This window comes from Dasypus novemcinctus, chromosome 3 (genome assembly GCF_030445035.2).
Source record: "Dasypus novemcinctus isolate mDasNov1 chromosome 3, mDasNov1.1.hap2, whole genome shotgun sequence".
Classification (NCBI taxonomy): Eukaryota; Metazoa; Chordata; class Mammalia; order Cingulata; family Dasypodidae; genus Dasypus; species Dasypus novemcinctus.
In genome coordinates this window covers 124,482,839-124,508,996 of record NC_080675.1, presented here as the reverse complement: position 1 = coordinate 124,508,996, position 26,158 = coordinate 124,482,839, and the positions used below count along the sequence as shown (strand labels likewise).

Below are 26,158 nucleotides of genomic sequence, written 5' to 3'. Positions count from 1 at the left end.
CATCCCCATGGCAAAACCATTGTTAAGAAAAGACCTTAGAAAACCCTGGCTTCACATTAGTCTGGTATGTGCGCCCTGTGTAAGCAGAGGGTGAAGGCTAAAGCAGAGCTTTAATCAGGCTTAGTGCTGAAGGAAGGCCCAGCTCAGAGCCAATCTGCAGAGTTTGTTTTGTTTTTGTTACTGTTGTTGTTTTGCTTTGGTTACAGCATTTAAGGAAATTCTTATCAGGTCACTGGCTGACTCCTGAGATAATGTAAGAAAGATTCATTCACCACACATGACAAGGAATACAGTCCTTCCAAAAATATTTTGGAAAAACATTAAATGGATTACTGCATTCAACAATAAACAATAGCACATTCTGGCAATGGGGAAGAATCTGATTTCCATTGTTACCACATTATATTATTCAAAATGTCCATTTTTGACACTAAGTTACAAAGCATACAAAGAAACAGGAAAGTATAGCCCATTCAAAGGAAATACATATATATATATTGATAAAAACTGTCCCTGAAAAAGCCCAGATATTGAACTTATACTAGAGAGAGATTTTTAATCAACCATCTTAAATATGACCAAAGAGCCAAAGGAAATCATAGACAGAGAATGAAAGGAAGCCAGGAGAATGATATTTGAACAAAGAATCACAATAATGAAATAGAAATTATAAAAAGGAACCTACTAGAAATTCTGGAGCTTAGAAGTGAAATAGCTGAAATGAAGAATTCACTAGAAGGGTTCAAAAGCAGACTTGAGCAGGTAGAGGAAAGAACAAGAAAACCTGAAGAAAGGAAAAGTGAAACTATTTAGCCTGAGAAGCAGAAAGGAAAATGAATAGAGCCTGAAGGACCTGTGGGACACCATCAAGCATATAAACATATGCATTATGGAAGTCACAGAAGGAGAAAGAAAGAAAGGCAGAAAAAAATATATGAAGAAACAGGCCCAAAATTTCCCAAATTTGATGAAATATATGAATCTCTACATTAAAAAGCTCAGTGAATTCCAAGTAGCATAAACTCAAAGGAACACAAACTGATACACATAATTGAATTGTCGAAATACAAAGGGAATCTTGAGATAAGAGAGAAGTAACTTGTCACAAATTATCTCAGTAAGAATAACAGCAAATTTCTTATCTGAAATCATGTAGGGCAGAAAGCAGTGTGGTATAACCTAAAGCAGGATTAAAAAGAAAAAAGTTAATCAAGTTGGGAAGTGGATGCGACTCAAAGTAATTGGGCTTCTGCCTACCACATGGAAGGACCCTGATTCAGTTCCCAGGGCCTCCTGGAGAAGGTGAGCTGGCGCAACAAGATGATGCAACAAAGAGACACAACGAGGAAAGACAATGAGGGACACAATAAACCAAGGAGCTGAGGTGGTTCAAGCAATTGAGTGCCTCTCTCCCACGTGGGAGGTCCCAGATTTGGTTCCTGGTGTCTCCTAAAGAGAAGAGGCACAGACACAGACTGCACACAGCAAATGGGCACAGCCAGCGACTTCAAACAACATGGTGCGGGGGTAGAATAAAAAAATAATTTAAAAAAAAATTATTTTACAGGGAGGAAGAAATTTAAACCAAGGGTTAAGAATTAACAAATAATTATGATTACTAAATCATTATACAGATGCCTTCGTATTATAAAATAGCAAAAGGTTGATAGCTGAAATTGCTGAAGTTGGCTAGAGTCGTCCCACCCCTGTTTATATAAACCTTACCCTCGTGTATGCTTACCTTTGTGATGATAAGTCTAGTTTGAACACACCCCTGTGTATACTTACTGGGATGGTAACCACTCCATCCACCTCTGCTTGATATCCATATGAAAGATCTTGTAACTGTCCATTCTGTATAACACTATCCCAACCTACCCCAGTCTGTCTGGCCCAGCTCCTTAATGTTAAGGAACCTGTGTCCAGCTCCATCCCAATTATTCATTAGCTCCCAGATATTATAAAATATTAGAATTTATATAGATCCAAGAGGTAGTTTTGGGCCATGAGACTTCTGTGCTCCATTGCTTATGCAATGGATAAAACTCTTTCTCTCTTTGGGAAAAAAAAAGAATTCTTTATCTAGCAAAACTGTCTTTCAAAAATGAAAGACATTCCCAGATAAATAAAAGCTGAGGGATTTCATCCCTTATAGACTTGCTCTGGAAGAAGTACTAAAGGAGTCCTTGAGGCTGAAATGAAAGAATAGTAGGCAGTAGCTTGAAGCCACATAAAGAAGTTAAGAACTCTGATAAAGGTAACTACATAGGTAAATATAAAAGCTAGTACTTGTTATTTTGGGTTTGTAACTCCTCTTTTTTTTGTTTTCTATATGATTTACAACATAACTATAAATCTATGTTAATGAACCCAGAATGTATAAACATTTTAATTTGTAACAATAACAACAATGGAAGAGGATGGAGCTGTATAGGGACTCAATTTGCATATGCTATTGAAACTAAGTTGGTATCAATTCAAAATAGATTGTTATTAAATTTAGGATGTTACTTTTAAGTCCTCTAGTAACCCCTAAGAAAATAACTGAAAAAAAAATACAGAAAAGGAAATGAGGGCATTTAAAATGATACACTAGAAAAAATAAAAGCAGTCAACCAAAAAAGGCAGTATTAGAGGAATCAAGGAGCAAAAAAGACATGACATATAGAAAACGAATAGCAAAATGGAAGAAGTAAGTCCTTTATCAGTAATCATTTTAAGTGTGTATGGATTATATTCACATTAAAATGATTACAAAAGCAGAGACCAGCAGAATGCATTAAAAACATGACCCAACTATATTCTGTCTACAAGACTCACTTTAGATCCAAAGACACAAATAGGTTGAAAATGAAAGGATGGAAAAAATATTTCATGTAAATAGTAACCAAAAGAAAGCTGAAGTAACTATTCTAATATCAGACAAAATAGACTTTAAGTCAAAAATTTTGACAAGAGACACAAAATGTCATTATATATTGATAAAAAATACGATCATCTCAACTGAAGCAGAAAAGGCATTTATAAAATCCAATATCAGGAAGCAGACTTGGCCCAGTGATTAGGGCGTCCACCTACCACATGGGAGGTTCGCGGTTCAAACTGTGGGCCTCCTTGACCTGTGTGGAGCTGGCCCATGTGCAGTGCTGATGCGCACAAGGAGTGCCCTGCCACGCAGGGGTGTTCCCCTCCAAGGGGAGCCTCACACGAAGGGGAGCCCCATGCGCAAGGAGTGCACCCTGTAAGGAGAGCCACCCAATGGGAAAGAAAATGCAGCCTGCCCAAGAATGGTGCCGCACACATGGAGAGCAGACAAAACAAGATGATGCAACAAAAAGAAACACAGATTCCCATGCCGCTGACAACAACAGAAACAGACAAAGAAGAAGACGCAGCAAATAGACACAGAAAACAGAAACTGGGGCAGGCGGTGGGGGGGGGGGGGGCCGACAGGGAGAGAAATAAATAAATAAATCTTCAAAAAAAAATCCAGGGAAACGGACTTGGCCCAGTGGTTAGGGGCATCCGTCTACCACATGGGAGGTCCGCGGTTCAAATTCCGGCCTCCTTGACCCGTGTGGAGCTGGCCCATGTGCAGTGCTGATGCGCACAAGGAGTACCCTGCCATGCAGGGGTGTCCCCCGCGTAGGGAGCCCCACGTGCAAGGAATGCGCCCCGTAAGGAGAGCTGCCCAGCGCGAAAGAAAGTGCAGCCTGCCCAGGAATGGCACCGCCCACACTTCCCGTTCTGCTGACGACAACAGAAGCGGACAAAGAAACAAGACGCAGCAAATAGACACAGAGAACAGACAACCGGGGGAGGGGGGGAAATTAAATAAAATAAAAATAAATCTTAAAAAAAAAAAAATCCAATATCCTTTCATGATACAAACATTCATAAAAGTAGGAATAGAATGGAACTTTCTTAATATGAAAAAGGGCATTTATGAAATACCTATATCAAACATCATACTCAATGATGAAAAACTAAAAGTTTTCCCCCTAAGATCAGAAACCAGATAAGAATGTCCACTGTCACCAATGTAATTCAATGTTGTACTGTAAGTTCTAGCCAGGCAAGAAAAAAAATAAGGCATCCATACTGTAAAGAAAGAAGTCAACTATCCCTATTCATATGACATCATCCAATAAATAGAAAATCCCAAACAATCCACCAGAACACTACTAGAACTAATAAACAAATTCAGCAACATTGCAGGGTACAAAATAAATATGCAAAAATCAGGTGGATTTCTATACATCAGTAATGAACAATCTAAAATGGAAATCAAGAAAATTCATTTACCATAGCATCTAAAGGAATAAAATATATAGGAATAAATTTAAGGGAAGAACTGTAAGATTTGTACACTGAAAATTACAAAACACTTCTGAAAGAAATCAAAGAAAACATCCTGTGTTCATAGATTGGAAGACTTATTATTAAGATGGCACTACTACTAAAAGCAACCTACAAATTCAGAGCAATCCCTTAAAAAAAAATCCACCAGCCTTTTTTGTAGAAATGGAAAAGCCAATCCTCAGATTCATATGGAATTGCAAGGGGAACTGAATAGACAAAACAGTCTTGAGAAAGAACAAAGCTGGAGGACTCACTTCTTGATTTCAAAACTTACTACAAAGCTACAGTAATTAAAACAGTGTGTTCCTAACATAAAGATAGATATATAGACCAAAGGAATAGAATTGATAACCCAGAAATACTCCCATACATCTATAGCCAGTTGATTTTTAAAAGGGCACCAAGTGCATTCAATGGGAAAAGAATAGTCTCTTCAACAGGTAGTGCTGGGACAACTGGAAAGCCACATGCCAAAGTATGAATTTAGACCCCTACCTCTCACCATATACAAAAATTAATTCAAAATGGATCAACATGGAACGTGAGAGAGTCTGGGCTATGATGTGGACCATTGACTATGGGGTGCAGTGATGCTCAGAGATGAACTTACCAGGTGCAATGGATGTGTCATGATGATGGGAGAGAGTGTTGCTGTGGGGGGAGTGGGGGGCGGGGGCGGTGGGGTTGAATGGGACCTCATATTTTTCATAATGTAATTAAAATAAATAAATAAATAATTTAAAAAAATGGATCAACAACCTAAATATAAGAGCTAAAATTACAAAACTTTTACAAGAAAATATAGGGACATATCTTCAGAAGTTTGTATTTGCAAGAGATTTTTGGATTTTATGCCAAAAACAAGCAACCAAAGAAAATAGATAAGTTGGACTTCATTGAAATTAAAAATTCATGCATCAAAAGACATCAGGGAATGGGAAGTGGATTTGGCTCAAGGGATAGAGTGCCTGCCTACCATATAAGAGCTCCAGAGTTCAAACCTAGGGCCTCCTGACCCGAGCTGGCCCATGTGTAGTGCTGATGTGTGCAAGGAGTGCTGTGCCACACACGAGTGTCCCCTGCGTGGGGGGAGCCCCATGGGCAAGGAGTGTGCCCTGCAAGGAGAGCTGTCTCATGAGGGAAAAGTGCAGCCCTCCCAGGCATGGTGCCGTACACATGGAGAGCTGACGCAGCAAAATGACGCAACAAAAAGAGACACAGATTCCCAGTGCTGCTAACAAGAATATAAGTGGACACAGAAGAACACACAGCGAATGGACACAGAAAGCAGACAAGGGAGGGTGGGGGGAAGGGGAGAGAAATAAATAAAAAATAAATCTTAAAAAAAAAAAAAGGGACAACAGGGAAGTGGATGTGGGTCAAGTGATTGAGTTCCACCCTACCACATGGGAGATTCATGGTTCAGTTCCTGGTACCTCCTAAAGAAGAGAGAGAGCTGGCACAGGAAGCTGACTCAACAATATGCAACAAGAGACCCAAGAAGAAAAACTTAATGAGACACAACCTAGCAGGGAATGGAGCTGGCTCAAGCGATTAGGTGACTCCCACCCACATTGGAGGTCCCAAGTTCGGTTCCCATTGCCTCCTAAAGAAACAAGGGGGAAGCAGACTTGGCCCAGCAGTTAGGGCGTCCGTCTACCACATGGGAGGTCCGTGGTTCAAACCCCAGGCCTCCTTGACCCGTGTGGAGCTGGCCCATGCACAGTGCTGATGCAGGCAAGGAGTGCCATGCCATGCAGGGGTGTCCCCGCGCAGGGGAGCCCCACACGCAAGGAGCATGCCCCGTAAGGAAAGCCACCCAGCGCAAAAGTTCAGCCCGCCCAGGAGTGGCGCCGCACACACAGAGAGCTGACGCAGCAAGATGACGTAACAAAAAGAGACACAGATTCCTGTGCCGCTGACAACAACAGAAGTGGACAAAGAAGAACACACAGCAAATAAACACAGAGAACAGACAACTGGGGGTGGGGGGGGGGGGGAGAAATAAATAAAATAAATAAATCTTAAAAAAAAATAAAGTGTTAAAAAAAAGAAACAAGGAAGACAACAGACACAGCAACTGCAAAACAACAAAGCAGTGGGGAGAAATAAATAGAAATAAATCTTTAAAAAAAAGACTATCAATTGCATGAAAAAGACGCTTTATAGAATAGGAGAAAATATTTGGAGATAATATATCCGATAAGGGGTTTTATTTTCATTTTAATTTTAAAGATTTATTTTATTTATTTCTCTCCCCTTCCCCTGATTGTCAGCTCTCTGTGTCTGTTCACTATGTGTTCTTCTCTGTCTGCTTGTATTCTTGTCATGAGGCACCAGGAAACTGTGTTGCTTTTTTTTGTTGCATCATCTCACTGCATCAGCTCTCTGTGTGTGTGGTGCCACTCCTGGACGGGCTGCACTTTTTTCACACGGGGCAGCTCTCCTTGTGGGGCGCACTCCTTGAGCGTGAAGCATCCCTATGCGGGGGCACCCCTGTGTGGCATGGCACTCCTTGCATGCAGCAGCACTGTGCGTGGACCAGCTCACCACACAGGTCAGGAAGCCCTGGGGATCAAACCCTGAACCCTCTGTATGGTAGGCGGATGCTCTATCAGTTGAGCCACAACTGCTTCCTGATCTGATAAGGGTTTAATATCTACAATAGAGGGAGGTGGATGTGACTCAAGTGATTGAACTTCCATCTACCATACAGGAGGACCCAGGTTCAACCCCCAGGGCCTCCTAGTAAAGGCGTGCCAGGCTTCAATGGTGAGACAGGTCTGTGTGGTGAGTGACGCAACAAGATAATGACACAACAAAAGAGAGATGCAAGGGAGAGTCAAGGCGAGATGCGACAGAAACCAGGAACTGATGTGGTGCACGGAACAGGGAACCTCTCTCCCACATTGGACGTCCCCAGGATAAAATCCCTGTGAAGCCTAGAGGAGAAAATGAGAAGAAAAAAAAGGAACAGACACAGAAGATCACACAGTAAATGAACACAGACAGGGGGAAAAAATCCACAATATATAAAGAACCCCTATAACTCAACAACAAAAACACAATCCAATTTAAAAATGGGCTAAGGTTGTGAATAGACATTTCTCCAAAAAAGATAATACAAATGGCCAATAAGCTATAAAACGATTCTTGATATTACTGGCCATTATAGAAATGGAAATGAAAATTATAACTACAATGAGAATCCAGCTCACACCCACTAGGATGACTAATATTTTTTTAATAAAAAGAACCAAACTAATAGAAAATAACAAGTGTTGGTAAGGATATGGAGAAATAGGAACTTTAGTACTTGGCAGGAATGTAAAATTGTGCTGCCGCTGTGGAAAACAGTTTGGCGTTTCCTCAGAAAGCTAAACATAAAATTACTATTTGGCCCAGCAATCCCACTTTTGGGTATATACTCCCAAAGAATTGGAAGCAGGGACTTGAACAGATATTTGTACACTAAAATTCACTGCAGTGTTATTCACAATAGCCAAAGGAAGAAGCAAGCCAAATATCTATCAACAAATGACTGGATAAACAAAATGTGGTATATCCATACAATGGAATATTATTCAGCCGTAAAAAGATGTGAAGTACCAATACATGTTAGAACATGGATGAACCCTGAAAACATAATTTTGAGTGAAATAAGCCAGACAAAGACAAATACTGTATAGTGTCTCTTATATGAAATACTAGTAAGAAGTAAATTTTAGACTGAAAGCTGAGTAGTGGTTTCCAGAGATGTGGGGAGTGAGGAATGAGGGTAATTGTTCCATAGGTATGAGTTTCTATTAGAGATAATGAAAATGCTCTGGAACTGGATTATGGTAAAAAAAGTATTGTCAGTACCCATAATGTCACAGAATTGTCCACTTAAAAATGGTTTGAATTATTTTTGTGCTATGTATATTTTACCACAATCAAATATTAATTTTTAAAAAAAGAATGAATAGAAAACTAAATATAATAGAGATTTTTTAAATAGCAAGAGAATAATATAAGAAACTTTATGCTATTTATAGAAGTTTGATATAACTGATGAATTCCAAAAAGAAAAGTTGGATTATGCTTGTAATCTGATCTGTACCTGGGCATGATTGAGCTATGATCAGGGCTAATCATAACTAAGGGGTGGGGACTCACAGATAAAATGCATGGTGCAGAACAGAATTGAGGGCTTTTAATATTGGAGTTTTTATTTTGGAGTTTGATGCTGAAGACTTAAACTGGAGCCCTGGGAAGTCAGCACGCAGAGGAAAGAGAAGCCAGCCCCAGGAAGGGAGGAACCTTGAAGCCAGAGTAAAGCAAGCCCCAGGAAAGTAGGAACCAGGAAGCCTGAACCCTCGCAGATGTTGGCAGCCATCTTGCTCCAAGTAGACTTTGGTGAGGGAAGCAACTTATGCTTTATGGCCTGGTATCTGTAAGCTCCTACCCCAAATAAATACCTTTATAAAAACCAGCCAATTTCTGGTATTTTGCATCAGCACCCCTTTGGCTGACTAATACACTACTAAATTTGAAAACGTAAAAAGTTGACAATTTTCTGGAAAAAATATTATTTAAAAAACTTCATTAAGGTAAAACAATAAAGCTTAAAAGAGGAAAATATAGGAGAGTGTCTTCATGAACTTGGGGTAAACAAAACACACACAACAAAACACAAACCATACAAGAAAAACATTGATAAAATAGACTAAAATTAAGAACTTTGATTCATTAAGAATTAGTACCATAGGGAAGCAGATTTGGCCCAACGGATAGGGCGTCTGCCTACCACATGGGAGGTCCAAGGTTCAAACCCAGGACCTCCTGATTCATGTGGTGAGCTGGCCCACGCGCAGTGCTGATGCGGGCAAGGAGTGCGCCCCTTTACGAGAGCCGCCCAGCACAATGAAAGTGCAGCTTGATGGATTGGTGCCGCACACACGGAGAGCTGATGCAGCAAGATGATGCAACAAAAAGAGACACAGATTCCGGGTGCTGCTGACAAGAATAAAGCGGACACACAGAAGAACACACAGCGAATGGACATAGAGAGCAGATGACTGGGGGGAGGGGTGGGGAAGGGGAGAGAAAAAAAAAGTACCATAAAGCGAGTGAAAAAAGCAAGCTACAAACTGAGAGATAATTAAAATATCTTTTAGATATATAAATATCTAGGATTTGTAAAGAACTACAAATCAATAAGAGAAAAGAAGGTAGCATAATAGGAAAATGATCAAAAGGCTTGGGTAGGCATTTCACATAGGAAGATATCCTAAGGCCAATGAAGACATGAAAAAGTCATCAAGTTGATTTGTTTTCAGAGAAATGCCAGTTTAACTCACAGTGTCATAGCAGTATGTAGCTAACCAGAATGGCTTAAACAAAATAAAGAAACAAAAATACACCAAGTGTTATAACAAGGATTCAGAGCAACTGAAACTTTCATTCACTACTGGTGGCAGTGTAAATAGGTACAATGACTTTGGAAAACTATTGGACATCTTTACTAAAGCTGAACATTCAGCCTTTTTTTTCTCTCCCCTTCCCCGCCACCTTGTCTGCTCTCTGTGTCCATTCGCTAGTGTGTTCTTCTGTGTCCGCTTGCATTCTTGTCAGCAGCATCAGGAATCTGTGTCTCTTTTTGTTGCGTCATCTTGCTGCGTCAGCTCTCTGTGTGTGCAGTGCCACTCCTGGGCAGGCTGCGCTCTTTTTGCGTGGGGCAGCTCTCCTTGCGGGGGCGCACTCCTTGCATGTCGGGCTCCCCTACACAGGGGACACCCCTGCGTGGCATGGCACTCCTTGTGCGCATCAGCACTGTGCGTAGGCCAGCTCACGACACGGGACAGGAGGCTTCTCTCATATGCCTTTGAATCAGCAGTTCCACTCATTAGTATAGTCCCTAAAGAATTATGTACTATGTTCACTGAAAGACATGTACTAAAATGTTAATAGTGATAATATTCCTAATAGCCAAAGGCTGGTAACTACCCAAAAGCTCATCAAAAGTAGAATAAATAAGGAAACTGTGGTATTTTCAACAATGGATATACTACAGAAGATGCAGCAATATGGCTGAAGACTGTATAATCTTGAGAATAAGCCAGACACAAAAGATTACATTCCATTTCTACAGAGCACAAAAACAAGCACATCTATCCTGGTAGAAGTCAGTGGTTTCCCATACTAGAAGGGGACACATATGGCATGAGGATGCTGGTAATATTCTGCTTGAACTGCTTTCTGATTACATGGGCATGTTCACTTTTTGAAAATTCATTAACTGGCACACTCATAGTTTGCACACTTTATGTATGAGTTACTTCTATAAAAAATTTATTTTTTAAAACGAAGAAATAGAGCTTGCACGGTGAACTGAATGCCAACGCGAGTGCCTGCATGGTGAGCCAGTGCCCACGCAAGTGAGTTGTGCAGCAAAATGATGATGCAACAAAAGAGAGATGAAGGGGAAAGTCAAGGCAAGGCGCAACAGAAACCAAGAACTGAGGTGGTGCAAGTGACAGGGAACCTCTCTCCACATCAGAGGTCCCCAGGATCGAATCCCAGTGAATCCTAGAGGAGAAAAATGAGAAGACAAAAAGAGAAATATACACAGAAGATCACACAGTAAATGGACGCAGACAGCAAAAAACAGCAGGGCAGTGGGGGGGAAGGGAAAAGGAAAAATTCCAAATGGAGGGGGAAAAAAAGAAATTCTAAATAGTTCTACATAATGACTAAAGCAAACTGTATCAATATTTTGAAATCCAGCCACCAAGAAAATAAAATTCCAGGTCCAGATGGTTTTCCTGTTTATGTCAACCAAACTTTCAAGAAACTGTTTATTTTTTTCTTATACAAACTGTGCCAGAGAATAGAAATGAAAGACCTATTCATTTTAAAAGGCTAGAATAAGGCTGATAGCAAAAACAGTAAAGGAAAGTATGAGAAAGAGGCTTTAGGTTGATTGTGAATATAGATACAAAAAAACTTTTAAAAACATTATGGGAAGCAGATGTGGCTAAAGCAACTGGGCTCCCATCTACCATATGGGAGGTCTAGAGTTCAATACCCAGGGCCTCCAGGTGAAGGCAAGCTGGCCCGTATGGCAAGCTGTCCTATGCAGAGTGCTGACCTGCACGGAGTGCTGGCCTGTGCAGAGGACTGCCCAGCCTAGGAGTGCCACCCCATGCAGAAGTGCCTCCCCATGCAGGAGTGCCTCCCCGCGCAAGAGTGCCGGCCCACGGGGAGAGCCGGCACAGCGAGGTAACGCAACAGAAAGAGACACAGAGGAGAGATAATAAGAGATGCAGCAGATCAGGGAGCTGAGATGGCACAAGAGAATAATTGCCTCCTAATGAGGATACAAGCAGACACAGAAGAACATACAGCAAATGGACACAGAGCAGACAACGAAAGGGGGGGCAGAGAAATAAATCTTAAAAAAAAAAACCAAAAACATTAGCTAAGAAAATATCAGAAAGAAACTCAAAATAATTAGCTCCATTAATAGATTAATTTTCTACATTAATATAGATTAAAAGAGAGATTTAGGTCAGTTCTCAAAATGTGGTCTCGGGACACACATACATGTATAAAACAGAATGAAAGCTTCATTTTTTTAGCACATGCCAATGCATTCTACAACACTGCTTACAGAATCAAAATACTGGAAACAACCTATCAAGAGGAGAAATGATAAACAGATGTTTATATAATGGATTACTAAAGGCAGTTGAAATTAATGCACTTTAGGTTGTAGATATAGTAACAGAATAAATTTTTTAAAAATCCATGGGGCTGCACTACACAATGAATCCTAAGTTAAAGCATGGCTATAGTTAATAATACAATCATTAAAATATTCTTTAATCAATTGTAACTACTGTACCATACCAATGCAAGGTATTAATAAATAGGGAATGCTCTATTTTATGCATGATTTTTCTGCGAACCCACAAGTTCTCTAATTAAAAAAAACAAAGAATGCAGTATTCTTTGTATCAACATAGATAAATACCATAAAAATAACAGAGCCAAAAATGAAGCAGTTACGAATTTATATCCTATGATTCCAATTTTACAAAACATGTAAAGCAATACTGCATATCATGTATAGGTACAAACATATACAGTAAAATTATGAAAGAATGCACGGGAACAATACATACCAAATTCAGGATAGAGGTTTTATCAGGGAACAGAGGAGAATGGATCATTAAAGATCTATAGGGGGCTTCAACTTTACAATATTTTATTTCTTAAAGTAGGTAGATGGTAATAAGGGTGCTTGGTTACATTCTGTTTTGTTTTCTGTGCCTGGAATATTTCAAATTTTTAAAAAGCAGTCTTTCCAGAAGCCAATCATTTGAGGGGGCTTTAAGGAACTAAATATTGGTAGCCTATGACTGCTATTTTAAAATATTTAAAGGAACGTCACGTGTTGAGAGAGTAGAGCTCTCTGGAGCCAAACTGCCTGGGTTCAGATCTTGGCTCTGCTGTGGTAAGCTGTCTAACATGGGGCAAATTATTTAACTTCTCTGTGCCTGTTTCCCCCTTCTGTAAAATGGGGATAATAGTGCCTACCTTGCAGATTTGTAATAAGTATTAAATGAATATGTCACTCATTATGTACCAAACACTGTTCTAAGTTTTATAAAATAAACAAAAAATCTGGTAGTCGCAGAGCCTGCCCTGTAAAGAAACAGGCTCTTCAAAGGTTCAAGGAAAGGCTGGGTAAGGATCTTTGTTGTAAAATATATTCTTGTTTAGTCTAGATGAGTACTTCTCAAACTTCAATATGTATGTGAATCACAAGGGAATGCTGCTAAAATGCATATTCTTAATCAGCAGGTCTGGGATGATCCTGAGATTTTGCATTTCTGTTGGGTGGTCCCTATGCCAAAGGTCCCTTGCAGACCTCAAACAGCAAAGCTCTAGGTGGTCTCTTCTGATGGCCATACATCATAATTTTAAAGATGTTTAGCTCTTATTTTTGTCAAATCTTCAATTTGCAGTAAACTCTAAATGTATTTCTCTTTCTTAACCAACTTTGGTCTCTCAATGAACTAATAATTTAAACACTGAACGGATTAAGGATTTATAGGAAGCTTAGGGTGATTTTTTAAACTACAAATGTATATATACCTTTTCACAATGCAGGTAATTGCCATAAATTTTTTTATAAATTCAGCTTTTTGTTTCTGGATTTTCTTAGAGCAGAAACACCTATAATGAGAAATTAGGGCAGTAAAACATAGGGGAGGCAGTCCCTGCAGTATTTTGGAATTTACATTAGAGTCTCCTTTTTATATGAAGGAGAAGAGGCGGTCACTCTAGATTTCCAAATTGGGGAGTGGAAGAAGAAAATCCATATATTGGGGTAGGATAAATTGGAAATAAAGAGAATGTCAAGGCTTGAGGTGAAAAGAAAATGAAGTGATAATTTTTTTAAAGTTTTAAAGTCTGGCTCTGCGAGATACTTAAAGAGAAAGATCAGTAGGATTAATATATTAAAATTGAACAATAAGCTGAAAAGGAAAATTTGACTTCAATATATCAGAAGACTGTGAATTACTTTGGCTCTGGTAAGAGTCCATACATCTGATATAGATAAGACTAGATTCTCCAAGTCCAATCTGAAATATGTGTGTGGTTATGGAGCAGATTCTAAATGTCATGAACCTGACTAGAAACCCAAAGAATAGTTTGGTGCTTGGAGATATAAGAACTTCTGAATGGTTTGGTCTGAATTATACTCCATGCTTTCTTTCCTTCACAGAATCCTGACTGATCAAAACTGGCTTAGAGCCAGAGAGGAACCCCTTTTTCCTAGGATTGGGTGTTTATAGGTACTGAGTTTTGTGACCAGCATGTACCTAGGGTTTTAAGGGCTTTGGCCTTCAAATTAATAAACATAAAACTACTGGTACAGATTTCTGCTGCTTCTAGGAGCACAATCTGCTATATCCCAAAATCTAAGATAGTCATTGAGTGGAGGGAAACTGAGAAGGCAGTCAACAGGGAATTTTATTTGTTCACTGCTCTAATATTCCAGATCAAAGCAGGGAGTTTCCACACTCTATATTTTGTTTTTAAAAGGAAGGTATAGGAGAAGTCATGGAGAAATGAAAGGAATAGAGATTTAATAAATAATTCTAGTTTCCTTTAAAATGTATTATTTTTAAGTAGTTTTAGTATTTTACTCACCACCACTGCACAGAGGTTGTATTTAGGATGTTTCCGGAAAATTGGACAAATATAAGGAGTAAGGTCCAAATTGGTGAGTGGGTAATGAATATCTGTTCTCAGTTTCCTTTTCATTGTACCCTGTATGTCAAACCTGGGGGAATAATAAATATGTGAAATACAAAGTAAATTTGTGTACCACTCATGAATGAAGTCCACATTTCTTGACAATTCCAAGCACAGTTAAGAATAATTTCTTGGAAAGATTTTTTGGTGTAGACTTTTACATGAATTCCTTTTTTTTGTTGTTGTTGTTGTTAAATATATTTTGCTTTTGTCAAAATTCATAGAATTGTACACCTAAAAAGAATGATATTTACTGTATGTAAATATACCTTAATCAAAACAAAGTATTGGGGGTCACAGAGCTGTCTTAAAGTGGATTCCATTGGCCAATTTTGGGCAATTTGAACATCAAAAAAAAGTGACAGATATTAACACACTAAAAAACAGTCATGAGTCCAGAGTGAATTTATAAAGGGGAAAATACTCCTTTAAATAGTGAGCTCTTATCATCACTACCATGATCAAGTGATCAAACTTAGCATCACCAACAGAGGGACAAACTGATATTATGAGTTCTGATATATGCAATGGAAAAGTACACAATATCACCTATATCTGATTCTTGCTAAGAAAAAAAAGTTTACCCTGATCTAACCATGAAGAAACAATTAGACAAATCCAAAATGGGGGATGTTTTCTAAAAACAGACTTTTCAAAGAGTCAATGTCATGAGAAAAATTAAAACAAAAATAAAAGGGAAATGAAATGTTTTATGTTAAAAAAGGCTAAAGAGATAACCAAATGCAATGTATGGCCCTTGATTGGATCCTAGACTGGGAAGAAAACGTTAAGACAGACTTTGTGGGATAAAGGGGAAATATGAAGCATATCTTAGATGATATGAATTATTGCTCAATGTCTTAGGCATGGAATGGTGTGGTTTTGTAAAAGAATGTCCTTATTCTCAGGTAATGCGTCTTTGGCGTTTAAGCATGTAATGCTATACTGTCTGTATCTTATTTCAAATGGTTCAGCTAAAAACAGGGAGGGAAGAGGAAAGGAAGAAAACAAAGAAATATTAGAGAAAGAGAGGGATGGAGAGAGAGTTATAGAGACAAAGGGAAAAATAAAATGTGGCAAAATGTTATTAGCTGATAAAGATTCTAGATGAAGAGTATATGGATATTTGTTATATATTCTTTCAACTTTTCCATAGATTTGAAAAATTTTAAATAAAAAGCTAGGAAAAAAATTTTTTAATGATATTTAGGGGAAGCGGATGTGGCTCCAGTGATAAGGCCTCCACCTACCATATGGGAGGACCCGGGTTTGATCCCTGGGGCCTCCTGGTGAAAAAGAGAAAGCATGCCTGCACAACGAGCCAAGTGCCTGCGTGGTGAGCTGAGTGCTTACGCAGTGAGCCGAATGCCAGCACGGCGAGCCAAGTGCCCATGTGGGTGCCTGAGTGGCAAGCTGAGTGCCCATGTAGCGTGCCTAGTCCCCACGTGAGTGCCCGCATGGTGAGAAAGTGCCCGCGCTGCAAGCCGAGTGCCTATGTAGTGAGCCAGTTCCCATGCAAATGAGTCACACAGGAAGATGATGATGCAACAAAAGAGAGACAAAGGGGGGAGTCAAGGTGAAGTGCAGCAGAGACCAGGAACTGAGGTGGCGCAGCTGACAGGGAACCTCTCTCCCCATCAGAGGTCCCTAGGATTAAATCCTGGTGAATCCTAGAGGAGAAAGATGAGGAGACAAAAAGAAATAGATACAGTGAATGGACACAGCAAAAACAGGTGGGGGGGAGGGGGAAAATAAAAAAATAAAAAATAAAAATTTTAAAAATTAAAAAAAAAAGATATTTAGACTCCTTTTCAGACTATAGAATCAAAATAACTAAGGGCGGGGCCAGGGAATTTACTTTTTAAAAGCATATGATATGAGATGATACTCAACCATCAATCCAGGGACTGGCATTTGGGAACCCCTAGTAGATAACTTTCCTTCAAATGTAATACATTCCATCAACCGACACCCTGGAGCCATTCTCTATTTCTGCTCCTTCATTGCCCCAAACCTTCCCAATCACAACCAGAGTCACCACTCAGGCCCTAGTGATTCTATGTCTACCTCCTGAAAACTTCTTGAATCTATCCCCACTCTTTCTATCCCCAACCCCTACCACCATAGTCGAGGCCCTCACCTCTTTAGACTCTTCCAACAGCACCCTACCTATTCTCCCCACTTCCAGGCTCTCTCCATTCCCAACTATCCCCCAAACCACTTAAGTTCCCTTTATAAAACCTAAGTCTGGCACACTACTTACCTCCAATGACTTACTGCTGCCCAAAGGATAAAATCCAAATGTCTCAATATGTGATATGAGACTCTCCACAAGGCCTTCATCTGCCTTACAGCTTCATCATCACTACTTCCTGCCCCAACCTCATATATTTAACATATATATCAATATACCTTTGCATATATTATTCTTTTCTCTCTCTTCTCTGCCTGGAAAATTCATCATTTTTCAATATTCATTCCTACAGTTCATCCCATTCCCCTGCCCCCTTCCAAGTGTAGGCTGAAAGCTTCGGTGTAACCTAGGAACTTGTCCTATCCTGGGACAATCCACACAACAGGACTGAGAATTGTACTATGTCAACAGAGTACAGTGTAGGGGCCCTTCACTAAATTCACTGACTTCCTTCAAGTTCTGCGTAAATTCATTTTTTTGTGAGCTTAGTAATCTTAACTGCTGATATATTTGTAGCTATGAATGATATTAAGTGGTAGTAAAGAAACCAAAAAACTCTGTTCCTGCCAAATCTGGAGCCCAGTTCTTAGATTATTTTCAGCTCTGGAGTCACAGTTTGTCCCTCCCTCACTATACTTCTTCATAGTATATATGAGAAGTATAGTCTTTTGAATGAAATAATTCTTAGATTAGACTTTGTTCCATTATCAATGTGGTCTTAAATGCTCCTTCCCTCTCAGAATGAGCCATGTAGAGTTGATGATCATTACCTGGAGCTCATTACCTCAATTTTGGAGGGACTGGGAAGGGAACTGAGCTAACAGAGCAGTAAGATTTCACTGGATATTCGAAATAGACATCAACTCTTGTTTCTAAGAAGAAACTTCACTAATCTAAATATGTTCTTTTTTTTTTTTTAGGAGGTACAGAGATTGAACCCAGGACCTCGTACATGGGAAGCAGGTGCTCAGCCACTTCCCAATATATTCTACATAGAGAATTATTGTGTTGCCTCCAAACTGATGGGAAAATGTGTCTTGTAAAACTGTTTTGCTAGGCCAAATCTGCCTACAAAATGTCAAAATCCGTACCTTTTTAAGTGAAAAACAACTATTTTTGGTGCTTTGGAAATACTGGCTCTCACAGCTGTTTCCTGCTTGGTTTCACAAAAGGAGCAATGAATTTGGTTATTCCAGGTCAGTGTGTCTTGTTGAAAAAAACATTGGAGACAGTCCTGTCAAGGAAAAAAGGCATTTAGTGACCAAATTAGATCAACTGGAAACTGTAATCTCTGTCTATATCAGAATTTTGTAAGTCATGGAAATGTAATCCTCGATGCTTTTTTCAAATTAACAAGTCCAGGAGATACCAGTGCCTCAAGCTACAGCCTAGATAGCTGTAAAATCTGCTTGGCAAAGGAGATTTTTCTCACTTGATTAAAGAAATGGATCCATCTCACGTATAAAATCTGAATCAGCATTTTAACATTTTTTGGTTTATTTTAGAATAATACTGACTTTGCAATTTACACTAGCTAAACAGACAGATGTTTTATGTTACTCATCTCCTTTACTAATGTGATCTGGTGAACGAAAAGGACCATATTTCAGCCTTTTGGGGTGGCCCATAGTAAAAACATCAGAACAGAGATAAATTAGATCCCACATGCACAGGAGACATCCTAAATGTGGCCAGGTCCCCAGCTCTGCTAAAGAGGAAGATGAGGACAGAATGTATTTTCATTAGACCTGCCAGTGCCTCGTTTTCAAGAGTCTTTGGGATTCTTTACAGGCAATATTTAGCAGTTTGAGCTGAGAATATGTAATAGGATTCTACTTTCCAGTTCTAGTATTTGGAAATGGCTATGTGAAACTTATAGCAATAGATGTGCTTCATAAATAAGGAAGAAAAATATAAATTTGTACTATTCCACAAGGAAACTGACTGCCCCCTTGACTCCTGTTTTTCTGATGGCCACCCCGCTCACCCTCACCTGACAGGTTATCTTTTGGCATTATGGTGCAGGAAATTAGACTAAGGCAGGAGATTCTACTCTCCCTTCCCAATATATTCCCCAACTTTAGTCCATAATATAAAAGCTCAAGACTAAGAGTCATAATCTTTTGTATCTGGTTCTCAAGTTGAGGCCGTAGACTTCTGGGGTGAAGGAGGGCCCTAAATTTTTTTTTTTTTTTTGTAAGAAGTTATCAGTTCCATATATGCACCAAGCCATCTCAAAAGACTGAATAAATCTGACCTGTATTTTTAATTTTACAAAGATGTTGTTTTGTTGAATACACCTAAAAATACAACTGTTTCATAGTCGTTTGGCCAGTATGTTGCTTTTCAATCAAATGCTATCATTATGGACTTCCAATACATTTTTTTAAGTTATAGAGGAGCCCGTTCATACTAAGAAATGTAAGAGTCCTGAGAAAATCAAGGGCTAGGGGTAAAGCAAAATTAAAACAAAAATATATAATATATATATAAACAAAAAATAACTAAAAAAGAAAAGAAACTAAAAAAAAAACAGAAAAAATAACAACAACAGAAAAAGAAGTATCTAGGCATAGGGAATCCCTACCTGAAGAGAACATTCATATTCTGATGGAATGGGGAGGGAGAGGACAGTGAAGACCTCATTCTTATAGGTGCAGTTCTCACACTTTAAACATATGATCCCATAATTCAGCTGTCCTTCAAATAGCTGGGTGATGATGGAGGACTCGTTGGTGACCGCCTTCCTGCAGCATCTTTGAGTAGATCCTTTCTCATGTGATCTCTTTCGGTGGTACTAAAGCAAGAGACAAAGCCACCCCCCCCATCCCAAATGAACTATTTGTTATTTAAAAAATTTTTTTCTAATATAATGAATTATTTTTCTTCTACCGGAATGATATATTCTACTAAAATCCACTTAGTTGTGGGTTCAGACAATAAATGGAGAAAAATATTTCAAAGACAATATATATTTTATGTGGTTTCTGATAATTCAGATACTTCCCTCTTTTTAAGGGACAATGATTGCCTGTCTTTGGTAAAACACAGGTTTTAGTTACATAAGCTGATACCCCTGATATCATTATCTAGTGTCCTGAAGGCAAATTTTTTCCTGGGAAGAGAGTGTGTGAGCTGCTATTCCAAGTTAGCAACCCCTGCTGTGGGCTGCTATTCTAAGTTAGCAACCCACGAGGACCGGGCGGGCTTCCACGGCTCGGCGGTGAGCCCCTAGGCCAGCGCGTAGGTTCTCCAGGCGTGGGGGACGCGCGGTAAAAACCACGGAGACAGCCTGTGAGAATGAGCTAGTCCAATTTTATTGTGGAAATACACTTGATTATATAAGGTCGGGTCAAGGGAGGGGTAGGAATTGGGGCGGGTAAACTACGGGGCGGTAGTGGATAGGCGGAACTGTGCAGGCAGCTATGAAGTAGGCGGTGATTAAGAAAGGGGGCAGATTATGAGTTGGCTAAGTGGACGGGACTGGCGGGAAGGATAGCAACGGCTGGAAAAGGGAGATAACAAAGGCAAGGAGGAGGGGTGAAGGGAGGCAGCAACAAGAGTGTGCTATTGAATTAGTTCTAGATCATACAGCCTGTGCTGGTAGTAAAATAAAGGAATTTGGTTTTTCCTCCAGTCCCTTCAGGTTACATCCTACCCTTCTCTCCTTTTGCTGTTAGAAAACACATTGGAAAAAGAACAAACCTTAAATTCCTAAAGCGGCCCTATTTAAGCCTTGTGGTCTGGTGAACCTAGCTAATACTGAGGAACAGCATTTCTGGGAGCAGACCCTGAATTTTCAGTGATTTTCGAGCCTCAGGAGAATATACATTTGAAGACTCATTAGCTCCACAGCCAGCTGTAATGTGGAGCTGTGCGGCGTGCTCCACTTTCGCTTGCTCCTCTTGCTGCCAAGGTCCCCCCTGAAGTAATTTAACACCCCTCTTCCGTGTTGGCTTTAGGAACCAGGAAGCTATTTATTTCAAGCTGGCTGCAGACGAGGGCCTAAATTATTTTTACTGACCACCACCCTCCCCTCCAGCTAAAAAAAGTCCTAACCACCATGAATATTTTTTTATCAGCCAAAATGAAAAATGGAATCAAGGATTACAAATGATAAATATAATGGCTATAAATTGTAATCCCTTATGCTAATTATTTCCTAATGAGCTCACATCAGCACAAGGACATTGCATTAAATCAAAGATTTATCTTTGGAGAGTATGGGTCTCAGACCAAGGCTGAAAGCGGTGAGTGTTGCAAAAAAAAAGGCAAACCCCCTAGAAGCTGGGATTTCACGTTTTATCAAATGTTTTATTTCCTAATCCAATGAAGAACTCCGGTTAGGCATGTTTGGCACAAAGATAAAACTTTGCAGTATATAGGTCTGTCCCTAAATCTAATACCAAGCTAAATATTTTTACGGGTTTGTAGGTATCAAGAAAACTTATTTTGTTGAAAAGTTCTATGTTATTTCTCATGAGTAATGTATTTTTATAAAAAATGTGATATCTGCTTTAAAAAGTAGTCCATGCAGCACTTATTTGCAAAAAGAACTAGATTATGTCTTCCTACACCTGGCTGATCCCTGGAAACACCAAATGAGCTTTTTCAAAAGATAGTCCCAGGTGTACTAATTCAATAAGAGGGCTTTATAATCTGTGTTTTAAAAATCCTCCCAGAGAGCAGATGTGGCTTAAGCAATTGAACACCTGCTTACCGTATGGGAGGTCCTAAAAACAACAACAAAAATCAAACAACAGGGAAGCTGATGTGACTCAACAGATCAAGCATCCACCTAACATATAGGCGGTCCAAGGGTTTGATACCCAGGGCCTCCTGGCTCATGTGGTGAGCTGGCCGACACATAGTGCTGCCACGTGCAAGGAGTGCCGGCCTATGCAGGCATGCCCCTGTGTAAGGGCGGCCACTGCGCAAGGGTGCCCCCCGCGCAAGGAGTGGCCCCTGTGCAAGGAGAGCTGCCCCATGCACAACTGCAGCCTGCCCGGGAATGGCATCACACGCGGAGAGCTGACCCAACAAGATGATGCAACAAAAAAAGACATAGTCCCAGTGCCTCCTGATGAGAATACAAGCGGACACAGAAGAGCACACAGTGAATGGACACAGAGAGCAGACAATGGGGGGGGGGTTGTGTTAAAAAAAATCAAACTGGGAAGCGGACTTGGCCCAGTGGTTACGGCATCCGTCTACCACATGGGAGGTCCGTGGTTCAAACCCTGGGCCTCCTTGACCCGTGTGGAGCTGGCCCATGCTCAGTGCTGATGTGTGCAAGGAGTGCTGTGCCACGTAGGGCTGTCCCCGCGTAGGGGAGCCCCACGCGCAAAGAGTGCGCCCCATAAGGAATGCCGCCCAGCGTGAAAGAAAGTGCAGCCTGCCCAGGAGTGGTGCCGCACACACAGAGAGCTGACACAACAAGGTGACACAACAAAAAGAAACAGATTCCCGTGCTGCTGACAACAACAGAAGCGGACAAAGAAGAACACGCGGGGGGGGGGGGGGGGGGGGGGGAAGGGGAGAGAAATAAATAAAATAAATAAATCTTTAAAAAAAAATCAAACAACAAGCAAACAAAAAAACCACCTCAGGGGAGCTGATGTGGCTCTGTGGTTGAGGGCCAGCTTCCCACATGCAAGGTCTGGGGTTCAATCCCCAGCCTCAGTACCTAAAAAGAAAATCTTTCCATAGGATTCTGATGATCAGATCAGTTTGGTAAATACAAACCTATTTAAATACTAAGTTGAAAGCTCCACATAGTATCCCCAGCACATACTTCGGTGCTTGGCACAAAGTAGGCAACATTTACTGAACAATGAATGAAAAATGAAACTTGCTGATAAAGCTCACAGCCAATCCCAATTCAAGGCCATTTATCCCACTTACCTTTTTCAGAGCTTCATGAAGTTCATTCAGGACATAAATCAGGAATTCCTGAGCATCTTGTTGTGTCTTTTTCGTAAATGCTGGGTAAAGGTTGCCAAGAGCTGACCGAAATATTTCTGGTGAGACACAGTCTGAGTCTCCAAGCCACATGTCTGTCATCAAGTAGGCAAAAGCAGTGGCAACCTCACCACAATCCCTTGGAAGAAGGAAGGGGTATGTTTCTGGCTGATTTAATGAAAAGAAAGTACCTAAACTTGATCATGGGGTATCAGATAAAAATTGGAATTTTATTCATTTCTTGGTTGACTTTCTTGCTTTACTCACCCTAGATATGTTAGTTGGGTAGCTGCAGCCTCTCCTGACTTATTCAGCCCTTTGTAGGGACTCAAGATGATTCCTTCCCTAACCTCACCTTAGGGGTCTGGGGTGGGGGAAAGGCCGGGCTGCTGGGCAAAAGTCTTACTTGTGAAGAGCAGTAATGTATTTTCCGGAGAGAAAATATTCCACCAGTGGCGAGATGCTGCAGAGACACTGTAAGATGGCATTCATGTAGCATGTGTTGCCCAAGTTTCGCAGACCAGTCACACCTTGGAAATGGGGCTGGTTCTCATTAGCCTCATTACTTGGAATAGTATCAGAGTAATCTGTACATTCTGTGCTGTTTTGGTGCCACATGGAAAGAAAGGAAAGCAATTTGAAGGAACAAAATATGTACAAATGGAAAATAATCCCCTCTCAACCTTTTGAAACAAAGAGTTCTTGGTAAGACTTCCCTCAAACACATTCCCTACCAAGGACAGAAGTATTCGAACTTGGAGTCTAAAATTGCATTACTTGTTCCTGAACTCTTTGAACAAGTGCCTGCAGCAAAATAAGCCAGAGATAAAAGCTTCTTCCTAAAACCAAAGCAAGGAGACAGAAAATATTGGCCTTTCAGCATTGCTGGGCTAAAAATGCAAATTTTCCCACTATAGTTAGGACCAAAGTGTTTCCTTTCTTGCTGGGCAAGTAACTTAATTATGAGTAGTAATTATTATATGTAATTATAATAACAATAGCTAGTAGTGAATAATAACAATAGCTACCTGTCAGTGAACACTGCACTATATAAAGTGCTTAACGTGCATTTTCCTATTTAATCCTTTCAACAACTTTATAGGGGAGGTGCAATTATTTCTAAATCTCATTATACAGATAAGATACAATGTTGAAGTGGTTTAATCATTTGTCATGGTATAACATACTAAGGGGTCTATCTGTCTACACATCTAGATTTATTTGGATTTGTACAACATATATTAAGAGCATATAATACATGACATATATCATATTGAGAGCATAATACATATACATATTGAGTAGAAATGCATGTATTAAGAGCACACATATTTGTTCATACATACAGAATATACATAATACATATCACATATAGAAACATACACAATGATACATGTATTTGTACACAGATGCATAATTATGCAATACGTATGTACATAATAAACCCATATAAATAATGAGAAAGAGCATAGACCTTGTAAACAAATAGATCTCAGTTTAAATCCTGACTCTGCTACTTAACTACTTGTATGATCTGTGGCTCTTATGCCTGTATCTCATCTATAAAATAGGAATATTATTAGCTGTTTTATTAGACTGTTTTAAGAATTAAATGACACAGGTACCTGGCACACATTAAGTAGTTAATAAATGGTAACAAAAATTTTGTTAAGGACGTGACTGATGGAGGATGTTGTTAACAGTAAGCTAGAGAATTAAAGCGCTCATGTGAATAGGTCAGACCTGCATTACTTTTACTTACTGATGTCATGGGAGACCCTTGGCTGTCACACTTTAGGAAGTACATTATCTACTGCCAAGATATTACATAACTTCTTCCCTTCCTTTTTTGGGGAGCTCCCGTGGGTCAAATGTGGGGGAACCTTCATACATGTGGCATATATTCCCTGACTCTTTGAGCATGGCTCGTCCCCCGAACTGAATTTATCTAGAAAGCCATAGTAGAGGGAGGCTCACAGGACATAGTAGATACCGAAGTCATCCGCAGGGAAAGCCCGCTGAGAAGTCATTGTAACGGAACCACGGCGGCCTTCCTCTTCTATTCAGGAGCTATGGCTAAGCCTTTTAACTTCATTTCTCTGAGCCTGTTACTTTGGCTCTGTTTGTTTGTTTTAAACAATTTATATGCTCCTCCCCCCTTTCAGTAACTTCAGACTGATTTTCATCTGCACTTCAGGCACCATTCCAATTCAGACTTTTCTCTGTGTCATAATCCTTTTCCTTCGCCCTCAAGATTCTATCATGTTGCCATAACCAACTGTTACTTGGTTGTTTGAAATGCTTTAAAAAGATTTCAGCGAATAAATTGCACATATAGGGAAGCGGACTTGGCCCAGTGGTTAGGGCGTCCGTCTACCACATGGGAGGTCCGCGGTTCAAACCCCGGGCTTCCTTGACCCGTGTGGAGCTGGCCCATGCGCAGTGCTGATGCGCGCAAGGAGTGCCCTGCCACGCAGGGGTGTCCCCCGCGCAGGGGAGCCCCATGCGCAAGGAGTGTGCCCCGTAGGGAGAACCGCCCAGCGTGAAAGAAAATGCAGCCTGCCCAGGAATGGCGCCGCACACACGGAGAGCTGACACAACAAGATGTCGCAACAAAAAGAAACACAGATTCCTGTGCCGCTGACAACAACAGAAGCGGACAAAGAAGACACAGCAAATAGACACAGAGAAGAGACAACTGGGGAGGGACGGCGGAGGGGGGGTGAAGGGGAGAGAAATTTTTTAAAAAATTGCACATTTAACTTCTCTTCTTCCACCATTCAGTTTTTCTGTGTATATATATTAGACACACACACACACACGGATTATCTCGAGTTAGTGGACACTATGGCAACTCAGCCTGCTTTGGGCACTCATCCATTCTCCCAGTGACGGGGCCACTCCTAGGGGCCTTGCGAGAATGTTTCTCACCCTGGGGGCAGTTGCACTCTTCTGCTTCCATAAGCACATAGCATTGGGATAGAGTATTTCCCTTCATGGCCATCAAATACGGTGCAAGAGGACACGCACACCACAAGGACCACTCGGTAAGTATAAAGACAGGGTTGTTTCCCACCCGGCAACCCCCCACCCTTCTAGATGGCTCCCTGTCTGTTTGCTCATTGTTTGCCCTTGTCTGCTTATTGTCTGTTTTTTCTTTAGGAGGCACTGGGAACCAAACCCAGGACCTTCCATGTGGGAGGCAGGCACTCAACTGCTTGAGCCACATCTGCTCCCCCAGACAGGGTTTGTTATAGAAGAATTGAAAAGCTGAGAAGTTCACATGGTCTCTTAAGCTCTCATTTTCTCACAGAGAACTGTGCTAAAGTA

General features: G+C 40.4%; 1 protein-coding gene across 4 annotated transcripts in view; it reads right to left on the bottom strand.

Annotated features, from left to right (window-relative positions):
- The window catches only part of USP50 (ubiquitin specific peptidase 50), a 40,653-nt gene extending 15,611 nt beyond the window's left edge, over window positions 1–25,042 (bottom strand). The window contains exons 1-6 of one of the 4 annotated variants that reach the window (XM_004471547.4): window positions 24,806–25,042; window positions 23,235–23,429; window positions 22,772–22,967; window positions 19,455–19,664; window positions 17,959–18,101; window positions 14,569–14,701 (exon numbers count right to left, since the gene is read on the bottom strand). In XM_004471547.4, coding sequence (XP_004471604.2) covers window positions 14,569–14,701; window positions 17,959–18,101; window positions 19,455–19,664; window positions 22,772–22,967; window positions 23,235–23,429; window positions 24,806–24,858 — 930 coding nt within the window. In that variant the 5' untranslated portion in view covers window positions 24,859–25,042. The remainder of the gene's footprint in view (window positions 1–14,568; window positions 14,702–17,958; window positions 18,102–19,454; window positions 19,665–22,771; window positions 22,968–23,234; window positions 23,430–24,805) is intronic. The other 3 variants (XM_058294207.2, XM_058294206.1, XM_071214196.1) reach the window with 3 other exon arrangements.
- Between the last annotated feature and the right edge of the window lie 1,116 nt (window positions 25,043–26,158).